This window comes from Myxine glutinosa, chromosome 4 (genome assembly GCF_964187855.1).
Source record: "Myxine glutinosa chromosome 4, kmMyxGlut1.1, whole genome shotgun sequence".
Classification (NCBI taxonomy): domain Eukaryota; kingdom Metazoa; phylum Chordata; class Myxini; order Myxiniformes; family Myxinidae; genus Myxine; species Myxine glutinosa.
This window is the reverse complement of record NC_136264.1, coordinates 86,501,180-86,525,435: the sequence shown is the minus strand read 5'-3', so window position 1 is coordinate 86,525,435 and position 24,256 is coordinate 86,501,180. Positions and strand designations below refer to the sequence as shown.

General features: G+C 44.6%; 1 protein-coding gene across 2 annotated transcripts in view; it reads right to left on the bottom strand.

The window, feature by feature from the left end:
* The window catches only part of LOC137424952 (mitogen-activated protein kinase 8-like), a 95,544-nt gene that overhangs the window by 3,666 nt on the left and 67,622 nt on the right, over positions 1–24,256 (bottom strand). For both annotated transcript variants that reach the window (XM_078776113.1, XM_078776112.1), the window contains exons 5-6: positions 16,179–16,242; positions 5,012–5,089 (exon numbers count right to left, since the gene is read on the bottom strand). In XM_078776113.1, the coding sequence (XP_078632239.1) occupies positions 5,012–5,089; positions 16,179–16,242 (142 nt within the window). The remainder of the gene's footprint in view (positions 1–5,011; positions 5,090–16,178; positions 16,243–24,256) is intronic.

Sequence of the window (24,256 nt, the reverse complement as noted above, 5' to 3'; positions counted from 1 at the left end):
TTACAGTCGTAAAACTCCAGGACCATAACACATTGACAATGGAGCATAAAGTAAGGTACAGTAGTAATATGTTCAGGAAATTAATGCATGATTGCGGATCTTGTCCCTTAATATGTTGAAGTGAGATACAAGAAAACTGAAGCAAGTCTCTCAAAACAACAAGAGGAAAAAACTCAAATGTATCTCATGAAGTTTTACGTATATTAGCTTTGTGCTCAGATGGGAATGCCTGCAAGCAGACAAACTTTAAAAAAAAATTCTTATAAGAATATTGTTGCAGCATTACTTCCCAATTTGGCGTAAGGAAGGGCATCCGGCCATAAAAACTGCCTCAAACAGGGAACCATGATTGTCATGGGGCCCGCAAGGCTAACCCCTGCTCTAGCGGGGAAAATGGCCTTAAAACGATCATTCAATTCAATTCATTCATTACATCCAAATTGTTTTTGTTATTCTTCCATTTAAAACATATTTACAGTCAGAAGCGATATACACTACATGACCAAAGGTATGTGGACACCCAAACATCAAACATCTCATTCCAAAATCATGGGCATTAATATGGAGTTGGTCCCTCCCCCCTTTGCTGCTATAACAGCCTCCACTCTTCTGGAAAGGCTTTCCACTAGATGTTGGAACATTGCTGCGTGTAAATTTATTTGCTTCCATTTAGCCACAAGAGCATTAGTGAGGTCGGGCACTGATGTTGGGGGATTAGGCCTGGCTCGCAGTCAGCGTTCCAATTCATTCCAAAGGAGATCGATGGGGTTGAGATCAGGGCTCTGTGCAGGCCAGTCAAGTTCTTCCACACCGATCTCGACAAACTATTTCTGTATGGACTTTGCTTTGTGCACGGGGCCATTGTCATGCTGAAACAGGAAAGTGTCTTCCCCAAACTGTTGCCACAAAGTTGGAAGCACACAATCGTCTAGAATGTCATTGCATGCTGCAGCATTAAGATTTCCCTTCACTGGAACGAAGGGGCCTAGCCCGAACCATGAAAAACAGCCCCAGACCATTATTCCTCCTCCACCAAACTTTACAGTTGGCACTATGCATTTGGGTAGGCAGCATTCTCCTGGCATCTGCCAAACCCAGCTTAGTCAGTCAGACTGCCAGATGGTGAAGCGTGATGCATCACTCCAGAGAACGCGTTTCCACTGCTCCAGGGTCCAATGGTGGCGAGCTTTACACCATTCCAGCCGATGCCTGGCATTGCGCAATGCGCATGGTGATAGTAGGCTTTTGTGCGGCTGCTCGGCCATGGAAACCCATTTCATGAAGCCCCCGACGAACAGTTGTTGTGCTGATGTTGATTCCAGAGGCAGTTTGGAACTCAGCAGTGAGTGTTGCAACCATGGTCAGATGATTTTTACACACTACACGCTTCAGCACTCGGCGGTCCCTTTTTGTGAGCTTGTGTGGCCTACCACTTCGCGGCAAAGCTGTTGTTGCTCCTAGACGTTTGCACTTCACAATAGCATCACTTACAGTTGACCAGAGCAGCTCCAGCAGGGCAGAAATTTGACAAACTGACTTATTGGAAAGGTGGCATCCAATGACGGTGCCATGTTGAAAGTCATTGAGCTCTTCACTACGGCCCAGTCTACTGCCAATGTTTGTCTATGGAGATTGCATGGCTGTGTGCTTGATTATACAGTCACGTGAAAAAGTAAGTACACCCCTTGTAAAGTTTTGACTTTTTCAACATATTTCAACATACAGCTATTTGATCTTCATTTCAACAATATTGATAGATAAAGGTGATATAATATAACAAATATCATGAAACATTTACATTTTGTAGTCCATTGAATAATTTAAATAAACATAAATGCAAATTTCGCATGTGGAAAAAGTAAGTACACCTTTGGCTCTTATAGGTGGTATTGCCCCCTTCAGCAGAAACAACCTCAAGTAGGCGTTTCTTATAACTGTCTACCAGTCTCTGACATTGACTGGGAGAAATTTTTGCCCACTCCTCCATGCAGAATTCTTTCAGCTGTGCGATGTTTGAGGGGTTTCTTGCATGCACAGCTCATTTAAAATCCCCCCCACAACATCTCGATGGGATTTAGATCCGAGCTTTGACTTGGCCATTCCAGAACCCTCCATTTCTTTCTTTTCAGCCATTCCTTGGTGGATTTACAGGTATGTTTAGGGTCATTGTCATGTTGCAAGGTCCACCTTCGGTTGAGCTTCAACTTTCCGACAGATGGCCTCACATTATCCTCAAGCACCCTCTGGTACAATGAAGAATTCATCGTGGATTATATGATGGTGAGCTGCCCAGGCCCTGATGCAGCAAAGCTGCCCCAAACCATAATATTTCCACCACCATGCTTTGCAGTTGGTATCAGGTTCTTGTGGTCAAATGCTGTCTTTGGTTTTCGCCAAACATGTCTTCTGGTGCTGTGGCCAAATAGCTCTACCTTTGACTCATCTGTCCGGAGCACATTGTTCCAGAAGTGCTGGTCTTTGCCGAGGTGTTCATAGGCAAACTTTAGTCTTGCCCTGATGTTCTTTCTGGACAGCAAAGGTTTCCTCCTGGCACACCTCCCATGTCGATCAAATTTGTGCAGCCTCTTTCTAATGGTAGACTCGTGCACTTTGACATCAACAGTGGCAAGAGCTACCTGTAGGTCCTGTGATGACATTCTGGGTGTTCTTAGAGACTTCATTCAGCATCTTGCGGTCTGCTCTCGGGCTGAACCTGCTGGGGCGGCCTGGCCTGAACAAGTTGGCAATTTTTTTGGAATCTTCTCCACTTGTAGATGATCTTCCGGACAGTTGAATGATCGATTTCAAATTGTTTGGAGATCTTTTTAAATCCCTTCCCAGACTCGTAGGCATCTATAACTTTCTTTCTGAAGGCCTCAGAGAGCTCTTTTGATCTAGGCATGGTGACGCTGCACACTTCCACAACAAAGAGCAAACCAAACGAAATGTCTGAGGTTTAAATAAGACACGTTCCTCCAAGATCCTCTCTAACGATGTTCTAATCATTTGCACCTGAGCTGGTACACCTGATTCTAATTTTAGGTATTTGAAGTAGTGATAAATGTAGGGGTGTACTTACTTTTTCCACATGCGAAATTTGCATTTATGTTTATTTAAATTATACAATGGACTACAAAATGTAAATGTTTCATGATATTTGTTATATTATATCACCTTTATCTATCAATATTGTTGAAATGCAGATCAAATAGCTGTATGTTGAAATATGTTGAAAAAGTCAAAACTTTACATGGGGTGTACTTACTTTTTCACGTGACTGTATATACCTGTCAGCAATGGGTGTGGCTGAAACAGCCGAATCCACGAATTAGAAGGGGTGTCCGCATACTTTTGGTCATGTAGTGTATTTACAGAACCCAAAATAGTGCAGATCTACTGCACTGGTGAAATTACCTAAATGACTTATACCTGCTAGGTGTCACAAGTCAACCACAGCTCCACTTGGTTGTTGTTTTGGTTCGATTTTTGAAGTGTTGGCGGTCGATTTTTGAAATGTGCACCCATTGTTCGGACAGCTGCCAGACCCCACCAACAATTGTCACTTGATTCCACCCACCATGGTACCCAGATTAAATTATATGGCCGCCATCTCAGTTTTCTGGTGGGCCTAAGACAGGCCTAGAGGCCACTGCTAATTATACACTGCCCGGGTTTGTTGCATCAGAATTCCATTGGCTTTCTTTGGGTCGAATGTTACTGACGATGATGGACCCAGAAAAATCAAACCATATATCAAATAAAAATTTATTGGTAAGGTTTCATCAAGCCAGTCGGTATGTGTCTCTCCAAAATAATAATAAAAAACAGCCCTTTTTTAAGGCTAATTTCCCTGCAGGGGTTAGCCTTGTGGGCCCCATGACAATCATCATGGTTCCCTTTTTGAGGCAATGTTTTTATGGTCAGATGCCTTTCCTGACGCCAACCCTGATGCCAACCAAACCGGGGTACACACCGGCACATTCATCCCAGCAAGCTGGTACTCAATTTGCCGACCTCGGAAGGATGACAGGCTGAGGCAACCCCCGTGGCGTTAATTCAGCGATGGACCGGGATTCAAACTCAGGATCCTAGGATGGAGCATAAAGCTCCATCCTAGCTTACGTAGCTTACGTAATAATAGCGGAAACCGCTAAGCTAACCAGGCTCTCCAAAAAAAACCAAAACAGAGTTACGTAATTTTTTCAACAACCCCATATTGGGTTTCAACAAACTGTGACCATGTACCGAATCAGCTCATTCTGATATAACCGTGGCAGAGGCTATCATGGATGAGAGGTGTTGAGTTAATCTTTTAATCACGCATTAAATGTGTGTTTCCCCATCGCACTGTTCATCTTTCAAGAGTGCTTTATTTAAATAAATAAATAAACACTATGCGTGTTTCCCAAGCCTGTTACAGGATTTTGTCACAGGTTGCAACCACAGTGCGGTCTTTCTTGTTTGAAACTATGAAACAAATGTTTCAGCAAGAAAATATAGCAAGCAAAAAAAAGAAGAACCACAAACCTGCTAGTTAAAACTAATGGTGGTAGGTTGTTTTTTTACTAGCCGACCCAGGGAAATACTGCACCGTCCACCATACAGGGACCTTCAATGGTCTCACCATTTTAATTTACATGGGGTGGAGTTGGACATTATTTTGCTGCGGGGGGTGGGGGGGGGGCGGTATTTTGTGTTTATTGGTTGTCCCTTCCTAAAAAACATAAAAAACTATGTTTATATGTCTAAAATCTAAAATGTCTAAATCTAAAATGTTTATATATCTAAAAAAACTATGGACTATGTCCATAAAAAACTATGTTGTTCTGAGACAATTTGAACTTGCATTTGGGAAAATTAGAGAAAAGAAAAATGTCAAGACATTTAAGAATCTCACAGCACAGCAACACACAAATCAGGAGCATCAGCTGGAATTTCGAATGGTTTGACCCTACAGGATAGGGATATTGAAGAAAGCCTGTTAAAATAGATGAGAATATTGAACGCTAACCTGAAGCCGATGGTTGCCTCCGTATGACACCATTTTTCGTTCGCTCCTCCCAATCAAGCACTTCCTTGTATATGAGCTCTGAATGGCAAAGTAGTAAAAAGTGGTACAGCATGTTACAAATGCATGGTTTACATCTGTGTAAATAAGTACAATATGAATTTGAAGAATTTGCTTTCAGTGTTGTAACTACACCTAGGAAAGAACACTCAAATTAACAGGGAAATTTAACCTTTTTTTTTTTTTGTAATGACTAACTATTTCTGAGATACCATAATTATGTTCCCCACTAGAAATCCATAAATGTACAATAGAACTATAGATTAAATTAATTTGAGTTAATGTGATAGATTAAGTTCACTGTAAACCCTTAAATATTGTCACGTGACTCCCCCTTGGTTAAAACCGGGGAAATCATGGATAGCCAAAGCCAGCTTTAACTCCAAAGGCGTTCAGTTCAAATAGCAGATTTTATATCTACACGTGGGAGGAAGAAAGAAGAAGAAGCTGGAAGCTTTTACCTGACGCGATCTCGCCGGGCAGTCTTCAAAGCCTGCAGGAAATAAACTCACACGAAAACGGACTAAGAATATACAGGGAAAATAATGTAAGGATTTATTTACAACAGAATGCCAGGAATACAAAGGAAACGCGATAAACTAAACTCCTAAATTGGGATCCCTCACACCAGACTTATAACACACACGAGGGGAGAATTTAAATGAAAATAAAAGCGCCGTGTGTGTGTGTGTGTGTGGGCTTTGCTCAACCACTCGGGGTCTCGTTGGGGTTCTTCGGCTCGTCCGGTGCGTTGGCAGGAACCGCCCGGTCGTTGGCGGGAAGTAGGCCTCAGTCCGCCTCGTTCACGTGCTGCCAGGCCTCACCGGACGTCTCGCTCGCCCCTGCCTCGTCACGCTCCAGCGGAAAGCCGCCCTTGCATGCGCGTCGCTGGCATGGAGAACCCAGCTCTTCGTCCGCTCTCCTCACGTCCAAACGAACAGGGGAACGAGGAGACGATGCCGGCACACAACCGCTTGCTCCGAGGTCCAGAACGTCAAGCAGGCACCAGAGTGAGAAGTCAGATACAAGAGAGGGTCCAACGCAAGAGTGGATCCAACACAAGAGAGGGTCCAACGCAAGAAAGGGTCCAACGCAAGAGAGAAAATGTCGGTCTCTCTCCACTTTTTATCTATCCCTCGTGACGTCCTCTGCGTCTCTCCACCAATCCCTGCCAGCCAACTTCACAGGCTCAGTTCTCCACCAATGGCCGCGTCACTTCTCTCTCATGCCATCGGTCGGTGGCCAATCAGTGCGTCGCTTCCTTCCACCAATCGGCGGGTTGCTTCTTGCTCTGTGGCGACCAGTCACGGCTCCATCCTTCTCCTGGCCTTTGGTTGGTCGACTCCCACCCAATAGTGAGTCCTTCTGGGCGTGCCTCCCGGCCTGCCTGTGCTATGTGTATCTGCCAAGTTGGGGTTGTCAGCCCAAGTGCGCCATCTGGGTTCCGGTTAGTTTTAATTGTGTGTGTGGGGGAGGGGGGGGATTGAATTAGTGTGTGTGGTGCTTTTGGGCCTGCCGAGTGTCTATGTGTGGTGCCATAAGGGACAAAGGATAAATCACAAGGTCTCATGACCAGGGGAATTAGCATAATCCCTACGATAATTAGCACAAGGTCATCCTCGTATGACCACAAATATACAAGCTTAATCCAACATCCGGGCTAAACAGGTCCCTTACTTATGTACATCGAAATGGTTCTTTCTACCACCGATCATCGGAGCATCTACCTATACAGAGCTACCTGAATCTATGTATTACTACCCCAAAATTCATAACAATATCTTGGGGATTACGTTCCTGGAAAATGCTGCTATATTCAAAACTGTGATTGTTAAAAGCAATATCCTAAAGGAATAAGGGGGTTAGGTTCCTGGGCTTCAAGAAAATATATTAGAATGTGGGCGGAGCCAAAAACAAAGACATCACAATTAAAATAAACATGTAAAATACATGTAAATCGGCTTGGTAATGGTCTCCTCTTGTATTGAAGCAAATTAAACGTTCAGAAGCATTTAAACATGCCCCGTCGCCCCCACCATTCATCCCCTATTAATCTCTTAAACCGATTTCCTTTGTAAACTGTAGATATTTCTTTGATAAATCGTTCTGCAGTTCCATAAACCAGCGAATAAACAAAATTAAAAGAATTACTTTTGTCTATCATTTTACACTTCGATGCCATCCATTACTAACAGTGTGTGAAAGCTTTATGGTGTGAGATAAACATCAAAACTCATCTGAAAAAGCTCGATTGGTCGAAATTAAGCTAACTAAATCAATACATGAGGAGGTTGCAGTTAAAAGGTGGCAATAAATTGGTCAAAACTGAAATATTTATGGGTTTTACTGTATTAGCATCTAAATAGCAAAAAAAAAGCAGACAAATGAGAGGACATGAACAGAGGAATCATGAATTTAGCAGAAAAATGTATACACAACTTACATAAAATTATGTCGATTACTTTCGCCGACACCTATCCACTGCCCCCTCCCACCAACAACCCGTTGTACGTCATATGTATTCACTCTTCTCCCAACTTCCTTTCCATTTCCGCCCATCTTTACTTGTTTTTATTTATTTATTATATTTACTACCCAATGTGCGTCATCCCCTTTCCACCCACCCCCAAGCCCCAAGGAGTCATCACATAAATGACCTCTTAAATTTGCCCAGGAAGGAAAACAACAAATAAATTACTGGTATATACACTACATATGTAATATGGTGTGACCGCATCACATAAAATATCTCAAGTTCACCAAGGTCCGTATTCAGTCGGGTGCATGTTAGCAAATGTTCATATCTGCAAAATATTCGACCACTAAATGTCTGTGTCGTTAAAAAATATGTTCTGCTACCAAATGTTCTTCTCTGCAAAATATTCGAAAATGTTATTCAGAACAAAATGAGCAAAAGCACAGGTCCATGCGAATAAATGTTCATCTCAAGTCCGTAGATCATTATTGTTCACATCATGCCCGTGGCATGAAAAAACAAGAACGGCCTTTATTGAAAGCATCTCGGTGCGCAATTTGTTGTTTAATTTCTTCAGAAGAGAAAACACCAAACTGAAACAACTTAACACAATCAAGAATTGTCTTCTTTTTTTTTTAAGTGATGAAAAACTAGTAATGTTCATCACTGATGACTTTGCTGCGACCACAACGCAACATGATTCATTGAGATGTAGAGATCGTGAAAGAAAGTTTCATATTTTTTTATATATTTTTTGTATACAAGATTGAGGCTCGTGTAAGAGCTAACTGATCACAAAAAGACAAACTGACACATAAAACATAAAACATGATAAAGGGAGTGGGAGATTGTGGCATCATGTGAGTCTAGTTAATCATTTCTATGAATGAATCCAAAACATTACACTCAATCCTCATTTTGGGTGGCGTGCACTGTTTTTGACCAGTTCTTCTTCTTTCGTATGCAGCACAAAGCTTCGGGGCAGTATCATTGGCAGAAGGCACTACTTAATGGCAAGCAAATTTAGGCACAAACAAAAACTGAACACGATTTGTGCAGACAAACATTTGTCCATGGATTATTATTCAAGGAGCTTTTCAAGGAACATTTGCCAATTTGTCAATTTTGAACATTGAAATGCTACCTTCTGAAAAATAATGTATGACCAAAATCCTATTTCCAACCATAAATTCAGCTGGAAAAGAACAGGAAATGTGCCACATGTACACCATTGAGTGCGTCACATTCCAGGTTTTGGAGCCATGAGGCCAAATCCTGTTGCCTATTGGTGATTCTAAAATGCTCTTGGTGGCTGATGAGAAACTATCAGTTAAAGTGCTTACATATTTGTGGTATAGTTTGCATGGAATTACTCATTTATGACCTAGTATTTCAAAGGCAGTGTTCATGACGCCACCTTTCACATGAAACTGCAGTCGGTGTAATTGATGATTTGCCTAAACAAACTTGCGAACTTCAGTAAGGTAATATTCTCATTTAAAAAGAACGCACCTCTCAGTTGTCTAGCCTAGGTTTGAAATCCCAGCTATAAACTGTTATCCTTGTGTGTTGCAGAAATGGGCAATTCATCAATGTGTGTGCTGTCGCTCAAATGGATATCTGCCAGCATTACTTTGTGGATGTTAAAAATCCCACGGAGTAGTTTGAGAAGAGTAGGCGAGCTATCACCAGCATCCTGAATAAATTACAAATTCCTGCCCTAACCTAAAGGTGGCAGTGCATCACCGGCAAACCTGTGCCCCCAGCAAATGAGGCGACATTGCATTGAATATTGAAGATCTTCGAATAAACTATTTTTTACTTAAATTGCAATAAATTTGTATAAAAGAATATATCATGTTGCATCTTGGAATATTTTAGAGCGGCTTTCAGGGAAACATATATAAATCAATATTTACCTGAATGGTGTGTGACCACCTAATGTGAGCCTGATTAATGCCAGGCTCAACAAGTGTTTCATTGTTACTTCACTGCTCCATAAACAGTTAAAACTAGAAAGAGCAATCAGAGATTGCAGACCCTCGCCAGGACTAGTTTTCAGTGTTTTTTTAAAGGCTTTTGTGTATAAACAAATATGGCGGCCAAACACGTGACCGATGATGTCATCATTTCTTTTTCGCCACTAATTTATCCCCAGATGCGCAATAAATTTCATCTTGATCGGATAAAGTTTTGTACTTGTCTTATTATGACGTCATAATGGAGGCACTTATGACATCATCATTAACATATGCTATTCCACATGGAGAGTTCTTTACAATGATCCATGTCTGAATTTTTTCTATGCAGCGCTTTCGGAGATATAGAGGTGCAAATGTTTTTGGTTTTTCCAAGATGGCGCCTATACCATGTGACCTATTACGTCGTAATTATGAAAAAATTATACAGGTGGAGTTGTATCTATCGTGAAAATTTCCTGTCAATTGGACCAACGGTTGCAGAGAAAATCATATTTATGCTGTGCAGACAAACAAACAAACAAACTAGTAATCAGTCAGAGACCGAGGACTTGCTGGAATAAAAAATATGGTGGCCGAACCACGTGACCGATGACAGCATCATTATTTGTTTTCTAAACTTATTTATTCCTAGATTATGCTCAAGAAATTTCATCTTGATCAGATGAAGTTCTGTACTTGTCGAATTATGACGTCATAATGGAGGCACCGATGACATCCTCATTAACATATTTTATTCCCCATGGAGAGTTCTTTACAATGAGCCATGTCTCAATTTTTTCTATTCAGCACTTTCGGAGATATAGAGGTGCAAAGTTTTTCGGTTTTTCCAAGATGGCGGCTGAACCACGTGACCAATGACGTCATCATTCTTTATTTATTTTCTCCACCAGTTTATGCTGACATGGCGCTCAAGAAATTGCATCTTGATTGGATGGAGTTTTGTACTTGTCGAATTATCGAATTATGACGTCATGATGGAGGCCTTGGGCCTAGAGACTTAAAAATTGGGCACAGTCTATTCCAGGGCAAGATAAATATGTGTGTAAAGTTTGGCGATTCTATGTGCAACGATGTAGATGTAGTGCTGCGCACAAACAGACTGACAAACAGATGAAAAATCGGTCAGAGACTGAGGACTTGCCGGAATGTACTTTTTTATCGGCCATTTTGGACAAATATGGCGGCCGAACCACGTGACCGATGACGTCATCATTATTTGTTTTCTAAACTAATTTATTCCTAGATTATGCTCAAGAAATTTCATCTTGATCAGATGAAGTTTTGTACTTGTCGAATTATGACGTCATAATTGAGGCACCGATGACATCGTCATTAACATTTTATTCCCCATGGAGAGTTCTTTACAATGAGCCATGTCTCAATTTTTTCTATTCAGCACTTTCGGAGATATAGAGGTGCAAATTTTTCGGTTTTTCCAAGATGGCGGCCGAACCACGTGACCGATGACGTCATCATTATTTGTTTTCTAAACTAATTTATTCCTAGATTATGCTCAAGAAATTTCATCTTGATCAGATGAAGTTTTGTACTTGTCGAATTATGACGTCATAATGGAGGCACCTATGACATCATCATTAACATATTTTATTCCCCATGGAGAGTTCTTTACAATGAACCATGTCTCAATTTTTTCTATTCAGCACTTTCGGAGATATAGAGGTGCAACGTTTTTCGGTTTTTCCAAGATGGCGGCTGATTTTTTTTCTTTTCACCAGTTTATGCCGACATGGCGCTCAAGAAATTGCATCTTGATTGGATGAAGTTTTGTACTTGTCGAATTATCAAATTATGACGTCATAATGGAGGCCTTGGTCCAAGAGAGTTAAAATTGGGCACAGTCTATTCCAGGGCAAGACAAATATGTGTGTAAAGTATGGCAATTCGATGTGCAACGGTGTAGACGTAGTACTGCACACAAACAGACAGACAGACAAACAGACAAACAGACAGAGAGACAAACCAACCAACCAACATACCTACCGGAATATTTTCCAGCAAGTAACAAACAGACAGACAAACCAACCAACCAACCAACATACTTGCCAGAATCTTTTCCGGCAAGTAACAAATGAAAAATCACTCAAAAGTGACACTTGGCAAAAGAGACCAAAGTAGAATAGCACTCGGCAGAGCATCCTTTCGACTCCAAAAATAGTTGTTGTTTGAATTCAGTTAACAGATATGAAAATCCTATTCAAATTTCATGTCAATCGGATGAAAATTGAAAATGAAATCCTATTCCTATTCCTATTCAATCCTATCCAATAGGATTGAAATCTGATTCAAATTTCATGTCAATCGGATGAAAATTGAGGATTTTAGAACTTTTGCAATGTTGTTGACCTTTTGGCCTATGTTGACCTTTTGACGTATGTTGATCTCAAAAATAATTCGTGGTTGAATTAAGTTTGCTGATATGTTGAATCCTATTCAAATTTCATGTCAATCGGATGAAAATTGAGGATTTTAGAAATTTTGCAATGTTGTTGACCTTTTGGCCTATGTTGAACTTTTGACGTATGTTGATCTCAAAAATAATTCAAATTTCATGTCAATCGGATGAAAATTGAGGATTTTAGAAATTTTGCAATGTTGTTGACCTTTTGGCCTATGTTGACCTTTTGCCTCTTTTGATCTCAAAAATAGTTGGTGATTGAACTCAGTTAGCGGATATGAAAATCCCATTCAAATTTTAAGTTAATCAGATGAAAATTGACTGTTTTAGAAATTTGACCAATGTTTACCTCAAAAATAGTCATTGGTTGGTTTCAGTTAGCTGATATGCAAATCCTATTCAGATTTCAAGTCAATCGGATGAAAATTGAGGATTTTAGAAATTTGAAAAAAGTGGCTGACGTTTGGCATATGTTGACCTTTTGACCTTTTGACCTCAAAAATATATAGGATTTTGTCGGAACACGAACTCTACAATTTGGTGAAGTTTCGTGAAGATCGGTTTAAAATTGTGACCTGTAGGCAAGTAAAAGTGAGCGGACAGGCAAACAAACACACACACATACAAACACAAAGACAGACACACACACAAAAAAACACACACAAACCGGAGGCCAGAGTGATCAACATACTTGTTAAAAACTTTTTTCTTTTTTTTTGCCAAGTAACAGACAGACAGACAGACAAACAGACAAACGGACTCAAATGTAATACCGTCTCCTCATATGGATTCGGTAACCATATGGGTTATGATTATGATTATGATTATGATCATCATTGCTGTCACACATGACTGAGTACATGTTCATTGAAAATGACAAGTTCAAATCGCATTTTTACAAGTTTGGCTAATCGGTCGGTGCAAGACAGTTTTAAATGGACGCATTACTTGTCGACTGCCAAGTTGATTATGTAAAATTGTTAAGCTGGTCTGGTAATCGTCGGTTGCGTCATCCTTTGTTTAAGATGGGTATTTAAAATGGGCCGACAGTGTATGGGTTTCGAGACAGTCTGAGTCATTGAAAAGATGGTTCAACTTACGACTGAACAGCGGACCTTCATGGTTTCAACCTTTCACCAAACTGGAGGCTTGCAGTGAACTCGTGATGCGTTCAGGGAACGTTTCCCAGAACAGGAGCCTCCAGCAGCCAAAACCATCTGGGCGAATGTTAGAAAATACCAAGAGCATGGCACTAGCCTCAACCGCAACAAGGGGAATTCTGATAGAAGGCACACTGGGCGATCGGAAATGAACATTGCAGCAGTAAGGCAGCAAGTTTGGAGCATCCTAGGGATACCAGCGCAAGACGAAATGGGACGGGATTGCCTTCGGCAACATTCAACCGAATCACAAGACTGGACCTCCACCAACATCCATATCGGATTCACATCCGGCATCAACTTACGCCAGGGGATTTTGTCAGGAGGCTGGTGCTTGCCGGATGGTTGATAGCACGTTGCGAAGCATTTGTCAATTTCATGCGGTATCTCGTTATCGGCGACGAAGCTGCTTTCGCCATGGACGTTAAGGTCAATACCCATAATGTTCTTGAATATGCACCAACAGGACAACCCCCATAATTTAATTTTGACACCAACATGAATCGACAAAAGTGGACTGTTTGGTTGGGACTTTGTGGAAGTGGTCAGGTGATCGGACCATTTTTCTTTCAAAGGAATGTCAATGGTAACAGGTATCTGCAGATGATCAATGATGAAGTTTTACCGCAGCTGGAGGAGAACTTTGAGCGACAGGTTCGTGGTGTCTTCAGATATCTCTGGTGGGCCCAAGACGGCGCCCCAGTACATCGTCTTATCGCTGTCCGAGATGAGGGAACTCTTTGGAGACCGAGTCATCGCCCTCAACCATGCAGGGGAATGGCCGCAAAGATCACCTGACCTCACACCATGTGATTATTTCCTTTGGGGCCATTTAAAGAACAAGGTTTTCGTAACTCCTCCCCGTGGTCTTGATGATTTGCAGGGCCGTATTCGACATGAAATGGATGCTTTGTGCAATGACCCGGCTATGGTGAGACGAGCAGTTCAGGGCATGCTCCGCCTCTGTGAGCTTTGTGTTGAAAGGGGAGGTGGACATGTTGAAGGTGTGAGTGCATAAAGGCCAATCATTCCTTAGAAAAGTTCACATCTGACGTTCATTTTGCACCAATTATCCTGACTTGCATCGATTAGCCAAACTTGTAAAAATGCGATTTGAACTTGTCATTTTCAATGAACATGTACTCGGTCATGTGTGACAGCAATGATGCATGGAAGGTATCAATGGAAAGCTGAGGATCTCCTCTTAATTAGTAAAGCACATGTAAATTGTCAAAATAAATAATCTTTGCATATTAACCCCTTTTTTTTTTTTTTTTTTTTTTTTTAATACTGAATCGAGGCTCGTGAAAGAGCTGACAACCGCGAGGGAAAGACAGCACAGAGGGACCGCGAGGGAAAGACAGCACAGAGGGACCGTGAGGGAAAGACAGCACAGAGGGACCGCGAGGGAAAGACAGTACAGGGGGACCACGAGGGAAAGACAGCACAGTGCATATTAACCTTTGCATATTAACCCCGTTTTGTTTTTGTTTTTGTTTGTTAATACTGAATCGAGGCTCGTGAAAGAGCTGACAACCGTGAAGGAAAGACAGCACAGAGGGACCGCGAGGGAAAGACAGCACAGGGGGAACACGAGGGAAACACAGCACAGAGGGACCGCGAGGGAAAGACAGCACAGGGGGACCGCGAGGGAAGGACAGCACAGGGGGACCGCGAGGGAAAGACAGCACAGTGGGACCGCGAGGGAAAGACAGCACAGAGGGACCGCGAGGGAAAGACAGCACAGAGGGACTGCGAGGGAAAGACAGCACAGAGGAACCGCGAGGGAAAGACAGCACAGGAGGACCGTGAGGGAAAGACAGCACAGGGGGACCGCGAGGGAAAGACAGCACAGAGGGACCGCGAGGGAAAGACAGCACAGAGGGACCGCGAGGGAAAGACAGTACAGGGGGACCGCGAGGGAAAGACAGCACAGGGGCACCGCGAGGGAAAGACAGCGCAAAGGGACCGCGAGGGAAAAACAGCACAGGGGCACCGTGAGGGAAAGACAGCACAGGGGGACCGCGAGGGAAAGACAGCACAGGGGGACCGCGAGGGAAAGACAGCACAGGGGGACCGTGAGGGAAAGACAGCACAGAGGGACCGCGAGGGAAAGACAGCACAGAGGGACCGCGAGGGAAAGACAGCACGGGGGACCACGAGGGAAAGACAGCACAGGGGGACCACGAGGGAAAGACAGCACAGGGGGACCCCTTGAATTCGGATTACCTTTTTTTTGATGCGCACTGTGTAGTCGTTGTTCTTGTTGTTTTAAAGTTACTATTATCAATATTATCTTTAATAAACTGAATATTGGTATATTCAGCAGTTGCCATTGCTGCTGTTCGTGTTGGTTTAAATCTACTCCATAATTGTTGAAATATTATGTCCCGCTTTTGCTGAAGTGAATTTGCAAAACGACATTTAAGAGAGCAATGTAAATGAAGAAAAGCTTTGGTGTCGCAGCGAATAAATTAAATAGACAGCTAAATGAGAACGTTGGCATAAATTTCTGTAATTGTCTTTTTCGGTATAGCTGTGAATGTTGATGGAAGAAATGAACAACATTTGGAAGAAGACTTGTGTAGTCGCTAACAGGTGGCTGCAGATGACCACCCATGGTTGGCGAGACAAAAACGTAATGTTGAGAGATATAGAGCCTCGAAGGTTTCAATGAGCTGCCTTTCTTTGTCAATCATGGGTCATAGAGAAGAATTAGATAAACAGAAGGGAGTTACTCCAAGGAGAGGCAAAGTGGGGTGAGCAGAAAGTGTAAACATACCAAGATTGAAAAATAATAACTTAGTGGAATAAACACAAGCAATCATCTGGGCTATGTAGGAAAGGAGGGCTGAGTAGGTAGATGGAACAAGGATAAATGTGAGGCTGAAGAAGAGTTTTTCTTTTTTCACTTGGCAAGAATGGATACGAGAGAAGATTGAAAAAAATTTTGAGAACAAAATAATTAATCACCTCGTCATATTTACTGTGCTTTCTCTTAAAATGTCATTCGAATGGCATGCTAAACCAGAGCAGTGATGTGTATTTGTCTGAGGATTATTGAGGTTATATATACCTTTCCACTCATCCACCAGGTGCTCTCGCTCTTCCAGACGCTTGTCATTAATCTGTGGTGGTGGCTAGGGCACAAAATGAAAAGTACAGTAAACTCATAAGTTCAATACTCACACGATTCACCTTATCAGCTGGGGTAAAATGTGGTTTCCCACAGATTCCCACAATTGCTTATTTGATTGTGTACAGTCATGTATGACAGCCTTCGATAACATATATGACCACCTTAGAACAAACTTGCATGGCATGAAAAAAACTTTTGGCACATAAGACATGTCGTAACAATGATATATACATGTGTATGTATATATACTGTATATATACTGTATATATATATATATATATATATATATATATATATATGTATATATGTATATATGTATATATATATATATATATACTGTATATATATATATATATATATATATATATATATATATATATATATATATATATATATATATATATATATATATATATGTATGTATATATATATATATATATATATATATATATATATATATATATATATATATATATATATATATATACGTATATATATATATATATATATATATATATATATATATATATATATATATATATATACGTATATATATATATATATATATATATATATATATATATATATATATATATTGTTGCGGTTCTGAGAAAGTGTACATATTTGATTAATAAAGGTTAAAGGTTCTGCCCCCATAGTTAGTCCACGAGCAACACGTCGGGCACCTTAGAACGTTAGTTATTTCATAGTATGTGTTTAGGATAAGGCCATTTCCAATAGTTCTCATCTGCGTTGTGTAAAACAAATAAGAGTAGGCCCCTGTTCAGTTTGCAGCCTCCCTCCAATCGACTCCATTGCACACCATCCAGTCTGCACCCCATTCTCCATTGCGCCCATCCAGTCTGCACCTCATTGCCCCTTGCATTTGGATGCTGAAACCAGCCCAAATGCCACGAGGCAAGGCCCGAAAAGGGGGCGGAGCGCAAGGGTGGGGGTGTGGCCACGTCAGGCATCCATTAAGGGCGGAGCCGGTAAGACCCCAAAAACCAACCAGGGCTCGAGTGGGCATGGCTAAGGGGCGTGGTAAGGGTGTGGCTAGAGGTTCGAGAGGGTTGGCTGAAGCGGCGCTATATAACCGTGAGCGCAAAGCCCCTCTAGAGGACTTGCACGATTGCGTTTTACCAAGAGGACTGCAGCGTTGTAGAGGACTTACGTGGTATTGAGAGGACTGAACGGCACTCGAGTTATGAGAAGGCAGAGGCGCTCGTGAGGTTGCAGGACTGGAGTTATGAGAAGGGAGAGGCAGGCGCTCAAGTCTCGGAGTGGAGTTATGAGAAGGGAGAGGCGCTCGTCAAGTTTGTGTGAAGAGTATTGAGAAGAGAGCCCTCTGAAGGACTTGGTTGGAGCACATTGCATTGTTGTGCAGGGTCGATTGGAAAAGGCGCTTTGGCGACATCATTGGGAAAGCATTGCCGGAGCGGTGCATTGCAGAGGACTTGGGGAAGTGGCGCAATGTACCGAGCTATACCGGGAGCGCATGTAAGGCGCCGGTACAACTATTACGTACGCCAGTATAATCGCCAGCTTACCGATCCCCCCCCCAGTATAATTGTCCGATCCGCGCCACCAACAGGCGAAGATCTTGCCTGCCGTCTACCATCACCATCTGCTTCGTGGTACGAGTCGGGGACCGGAGCGAGCTGTGGACGCCATCGGTGGACCCTCAACCCGACCATCTACAACCCCGTGTGAGTGAGTCTGAGAGTGTGACTGAGTGTGAACGGGCCCGTGTCCAGGGATAAGTATAAGACTGTATAAGGCTGCACTGTGTATCTGCTTCTTCTTCTTCCCAGCACATTGCTTCTTTTCCTCCTCTTATTTGTACAAAGTGTAATAAATTACCTGTTCTTCCTGTTTTCCTCTTAATTCGACCGTCTTAGTGATTTCTCAATTGGGTAAGCGTGGCACGATCACAACCGCTCCAATCAGGTTAATACCTGTTAACGGCCCGAATCGCAGTTCGCTAATCGCTCGGCGTGTCCACTGAAACCGTGGTTCAGGTGGGTTTATTTCCTTGCTTCACGGCCGGTGTTAGTACTTAGGTAATAAGACTAATTCGGCTTACAACCCTATTTAACACCGACCGGAAGGAACGTGATAGCCCCGGATCATGTCGGCTAGTAAAAAGACAAGGGGATTAATCCCCCCTTGGTAAGGGGAAGGCTGACGTTGGAGATCCGCAACAATATATATATATATATATATATATATATATATTGTTGTGGATATGAGAATGGTGTTTTTTTTATTGTTTTATTGTGGACCCTCCTTCCTCCATTTGTTGATGTATAAAGGTCAAAGGTCGTGCCCGTAGTTATTTCACAAGCACCCACGTAGCCAATAATAGATTTCCTCCTTGTTGGTAGTTATTTCCTTATTCTGTGTATTAGGCTAAGGATTTGTCTTCCATTAATTGACACTCCATTGCACCGAATTCAAATAGATAGATCCCCTTTCATGTCCATTTAATAAAGCCTCAATTGCCAACTGCATTCACCGCGACTCCATTAGCCACGAGGTAGGCTGGGAGAAGAAGGGGGAGGAGCTGCCGAATCCTGGGTGTGCCGCCCATCGTCATCAAGGGTGGAGCCAGAGGGCCCGTGCCGACCAATCAGGGCCGAGGCGAGCTCACCGATGGGTGTGTTCTAGAGGCCGGCGGCTTGATCGCCCGCGGGCGCTATAAAAAGCGCGCGCGGAAGCCTTTGAAGAAAGTGATGAGAAGGAGTCGAAGGTGGTTGCAGAAACCAGAAGTGCGCCAGAGACGGCAGAGGAGTCCAAGTCGAGAAGTGCGAAAGGAGAAGTGCGAAAGGAGAAGTGCGAATCCAGAAGTGCGCCAGAGACGGCAGAGGAGTCCAAGTCCAGAAGTGCGAAACCAGAAGTGCGCCAGAGACGGCAGAGGAGTCCAAGTCCAGAAGTGCGAAAGGAGTTGCGCCAGGGACGGCAGATGAGCTTAGAGTCCACCACCACCACCACCAGCTTGGAGTCCACCACCACCAGCTTGGAGTCCACCACCACCAGCTTTGAGACCACGCAGTTTCGACCCGCTGCGACGCGGGGGCCAGATTGCGGTGGCATCAGTGGCCGTCGAGGTCCCGCCCGACGTCCCGTGCAGGATCAAGCTCCAGCTCCGGTTCCCGTTGGACCTTCCTCTCCTACCAGTCCTTCCATTCCTGCCTGCCATTTCCCCATCCGTGTGAGTTTGATTGTCGTCCGTTTTGTGTGTCTTGTCCTGGGTTAATTAAGACTGTAGGTAAGCTAGCATTGCACTGTGTCTCCTTGATTTCTTCTGTAAATTATTTTATTATCTTTCCTTCTTCCTTGGTTTCTTTGGTCCTGTACATAGTAATAAATTATATTCGTATTGCAAACCCTTTTTGTCTTCTTCGTCTTCTTCTTCACATCCGTGTCGTCTTTGTCTTTTCCTCATTGAATATCTGTGGCACGATTTGGCCAACGTTTCAGGATTGGGTCTAGTCATTGTAAAAACGGTTCGGGCCGCGGCGCCATCCGCTCGGCAAATTAACATCTTATCCGCGGTCCATAACAATTGGTGTCTGGGAGTGAGATTCGGGTCCCGAACCAAATTTTTTCTAACATGAAAAAAAAAATTGGTCAAAATTTGGAGCGGCCGAGATTGCAATAACATCTAAATTTAGGTCGTGCCATCGATAGTCAAGGCGGCGGGATGCCGGTGGGGGAACTAGAAGGGGGGGGGGGGTAGAATCGACCCAGGACCCCAGGGAAGAAGTGGGGAAAATGGAGGAGGAGAGCAAAGAAGGTGCGGTCGTGGGGGTTACAGGCACACGAAATGGCGGCCTCCCGTACGTGACGGTGATAGCCGGACCCGCAGTGCCAATGGACTGGGGCCTTTTGATGATGCATTTCAGTGCTGCTCTGATGGGTGACAGTAAGGGATTTGATGCAATGATGGCTACCCAGGGGCTAGACGCGGAAAAAGCGAGGCATGAAGCAAGGTACAACCCGGTTGGATTTCAGGAGCAAATAAACGCCACGATGGAAAGAATACGGGAAGACATTGACCGCGTGGTGGGCGAAAAGGTCCCAAGGGTGCACGACGAGGTAAAGCGGGTCAAGGAGCACTGGTTGGGCGAAGTGGAGGAAAGCGCGGGTACAATGACGGGTATAGAAATCGCGACCCGGGGTATGGGGCAGCCGGCGACCGCTGAGGTAGAAGAGGGAATTTTATTAAAGCCAGCGGTCGTCGTGGTGAATAAAGAAAAAGCAGTAGAGGGTATAATAAAAATTTAAAAGACGACGGAGGTAGCCCAGCAGTTCGAGGAAGGAATGGATTATGTACAAAGTCCGTGCTCACATCACGATGCTGTGCTTAATAACCCAAATGAAAATTTGCAGGTGTTGTGCAGGGAGGAAGAAGAACCCCGAAGGTGAGACGGGCTGCATGTGGTACCGGGAGATTTTGTTGAAAAGTGTTCAGCGCGAAGAGAATTGTCGCGCGATTGGGGTCCATATGGCACCCGGGCGTTGGTGAAGGGTCCCGTGTGAGTGGAAATGGCGCGCGTGTGAGGAAAAAGTGTGCGTCGGCGAGTGGGTGTGTTATAAAGTGTGGGAGTGAAACCGAGTGCGAGCGAGAATGCACGTCGGGGTGTACGGAGTGTGACACGAGGAGTGAGTTGGTGGTGGAGCGGGTGCGAGGATGCACGTATGGGATTAACGCCGAGGGTGTGCGAGAAAGCACACCTGAGTTGGTTGTGGCGCGAGTGCGAGGGAGCACATCGGAGCGTGGTAGTGGGTGGATGCAAGAGTGCACGCCCATAGTGAGTGGTATGGAGTATGTTCCGAGGGAGAGTGCGCAAGACGGTGCGCGAGGTGTGTTAAGGGAGTGTGCGAACGGTGAGTGTGCGCGAGAGGTGTGGTGTGTAACAGGGAGTGCGTCGGTGGAATGGACGGAGTGTGGGGGATGCACTGGAGGCGTTGGAACGCCGGGCTTTGTGAGTGTGAAATGGGTCGCGTGGTGTGAGCCTGCAAGTGAAGCATCGACGTTGACCGGGTTAGCAGTTAGGGCGACGGATAGCGGGCGCTCGGTGCGCGGAGCACTTTGTTGGATGCGAAGCCTCGCGCGGATCGATGCTGCGTCGCGCCGCTTCGGAGCGTCGCGCACGATTCGGGCCTGGCCCCGCCCCGCACGGCCGAGTCCGGGCCTTGTCGGGCGAGGCGACCGGTCCGGTTCGAGGGCAAGTGGGAGGAAGCGGCACGGTACCCCCTGGTGGGGGCGGGGTTCCGACCGGGCGAGATTGAGTCATCGGCCCCGGGACCGCAAGGTTCCGAGCCGCGATGATGCGTGGAACCTCGGCCCGACCAAACCACCTCCCTCGAACCGAAAGCCGGACGGATTCAACCTGCAGGCGACCAAACCACCCGCGTTCATTGCTCGGCTTTACGAAGCCGAGTTTAATAATGTCATAACGCACCGAGGCTAGGATGTAGCGGACTGTGATGATGATGATAGTGTTTTTGGATTCGAAATTTTGGGATGGCAAATTTTTAATTGGCTGGAATTTGGTGTGCAAAATTGGTAGTGAGAGATACCCGATGTGGTGGGATGGCAACTCTGCCATCTCTCACAGCGGGGGCAAAGGAGCACTAGTTATGGGGTTTGTGGCAGTGAAAACTAGCCCGGGAGGGTTAGGATATCGTGTGTAGGGACCTAGAGATTGACAATAGGTAACGGTAAGATTAGGTAGTGACAATAATACCTGTAGTGGGGATGCAGGTAGATTAGTGTGGATGATAATGACGTGGTATGTGCTTAGTTTAAAGGGAAGACGGGGAGCACTAAGTTAGCAGAGCAACAGGTAGTTCAGATGATGCCGTGTGTGTGGTTAAAAGGTGTGATTGCACAGGTGTGCAACTGGACAGGTGTATGGAGCAGTGTTTGAGTGAGTGATAGTGAAGTGTGTTGTGCTGACCAAATGGTCCAGGAAGGAAGGAGGGTGCAGGTGGCACCAGGTGAGATTGCACAGGTGTGCAACTACAGGTGAATGGAGAATGGTTGTGTGGAATATATGGAGTATGGAATGGATGGTCGTGGAGTGAGTATGGTGGAAACTGTGGAGTGGAGGGGATGGTGCGAAGGTGTGGATGGGGGAAAGGAGGATGGACCCCATCACGAATACCCGGGGAGGGTAGTGTAAGTGTTAGGTAGAGGGTACAGGTACATTGTGGTTGGATATTGGCATCTGTGGTGCGTGTGGAAGAATGGTACTTGGATGGGTGCATTAGTGTTGTGGAAATGGCTGGGCGTGTCGCCTGTTAGTGTGTGTAGTTGGTTGACACTCCGCCACTGTTAGGATGTCGGCCAGGTGAGGCCGCAGGTGGGCTCTGGGAGCCGGTAGAGTTGTTGTGGATGGGGCCCGAGGATCCGGAGGACGGACCCGGGTAGCCCAGTGCCAGAGGGCACCAAGGGGTGACAGAGCCAGGAGGGGCCTTCCCCAATTAGATAGGTTAGGGTGAGGAGCTAGGTAAGCTCGGGTGGCAACTGCAGTGGTGGAGGTGTGCAGGTGGGTAGGCCTGCTGGGAGAGCTACACGCCCCAGTCCTGAAATTGTGCAAGGGCACAGGGAGTTGCATCGGGGGAGTGAGACCCCAAATTGAGGAAGCACCACAGTTTGGTCAATGGGAATTTGGTTCTTAAAACCACATAGAGTAAGATGGCCAATGGTTTGGCAGGGAAAGACCCCGGGTAGTGTAAAAGTGTGTTAATGTCATTTAGAGGATAGTTAGGATTAAGAATCTCCTCGCACCATCTACATCCACTCACCTGAGGTGACGCTACTCCACACCATGCCATGGATGTTTTGTTATTTTATTATTTTGATGCAAATGTTTGGAATGTGAGACGCATCATGACGTGGGTGTGACATTGTGCTGATGTTCCATCTCTTCCTCCTTATGAGGATTGATGATAAATTGGGTGATGGCAAATTTTGGTTAGAGGGATTGTGGAGACGAATTTGGTATAGGGGAAATATGGTGAAGACAAGACATTAGTGACGGATTTGTAATGTGTAGATTTTGTACATATGGGGTAAGGGCAAGGGTAGAGTAGGTGACAAGGGGGGGTGACGTACGGTAGGGACGAGCTTTTCTCCGCTCCGTCTCCATACGCACCTCGCCTTGCATTGCCTTTATTGATGTGTACCCTTGTGACCTTACCCCTCGCTCATCTGTCTTTTCCCCGCCCTTTTTCTCCCACATGAGGACTGTGCGCCACTGGGCGCCGAGGGGAGCGTGCGTGAGTCCGCCATTGGGCGCCCGGAACTCTCGCAACCACAGCTGTCTGCATCGATGCACCACCTTATGGACCACATGTCTGTGGCTGGGCACCACTTATGGACCCCATGGGTTGGGGCATGGCCCCTCTGCTGGAACCGGCCATGAAGGCCCGAGATCTTGCTGGCGGACCTTGGCCTCAGGGCACCTATGCCCCACAGGTGAACCACACTAGTCGGCCCTGTGGGCCATAAATAAATAAAAACGGACACGTTTGGTGCATTTTATTTCATGTGCAAATAGGCCGCCAGCAAAGAAGATGACAACACCTGGAAGATAGCAATAGCCAGCAGAGGGAGCCGAAGAGCAAGACACCACCAAGGGTTTGTTTAGTTATTTTTATTATTGAACTGCAATGACTGTGCACCGATTGGTGCTTGATGGTGTGTTGGTGCGTTTTGGGTGCTTCCTGGTGCGTCGATGCAGGGCAGACTGTCTTCTCCCCCCAAAAGAACGATCACAGGTCTTGGGTTGCGTATTGTAAATAAAGTAGAGTCATTGTAAATAATGCGCCCCCACCGTAAATGTATAGTTTGAAGACAATTCCGCAATTCGGTTAGTTGTGGGCGTGAGTCTGTTAGGTAGGGTGCAATGGAGCAGCGGGACATATTTATTTGTGTTTTAAAACTGTCACACTCAGGGTCAGGTTAAATGTAGAGGGAACTACACCTCCGTGCCACACTA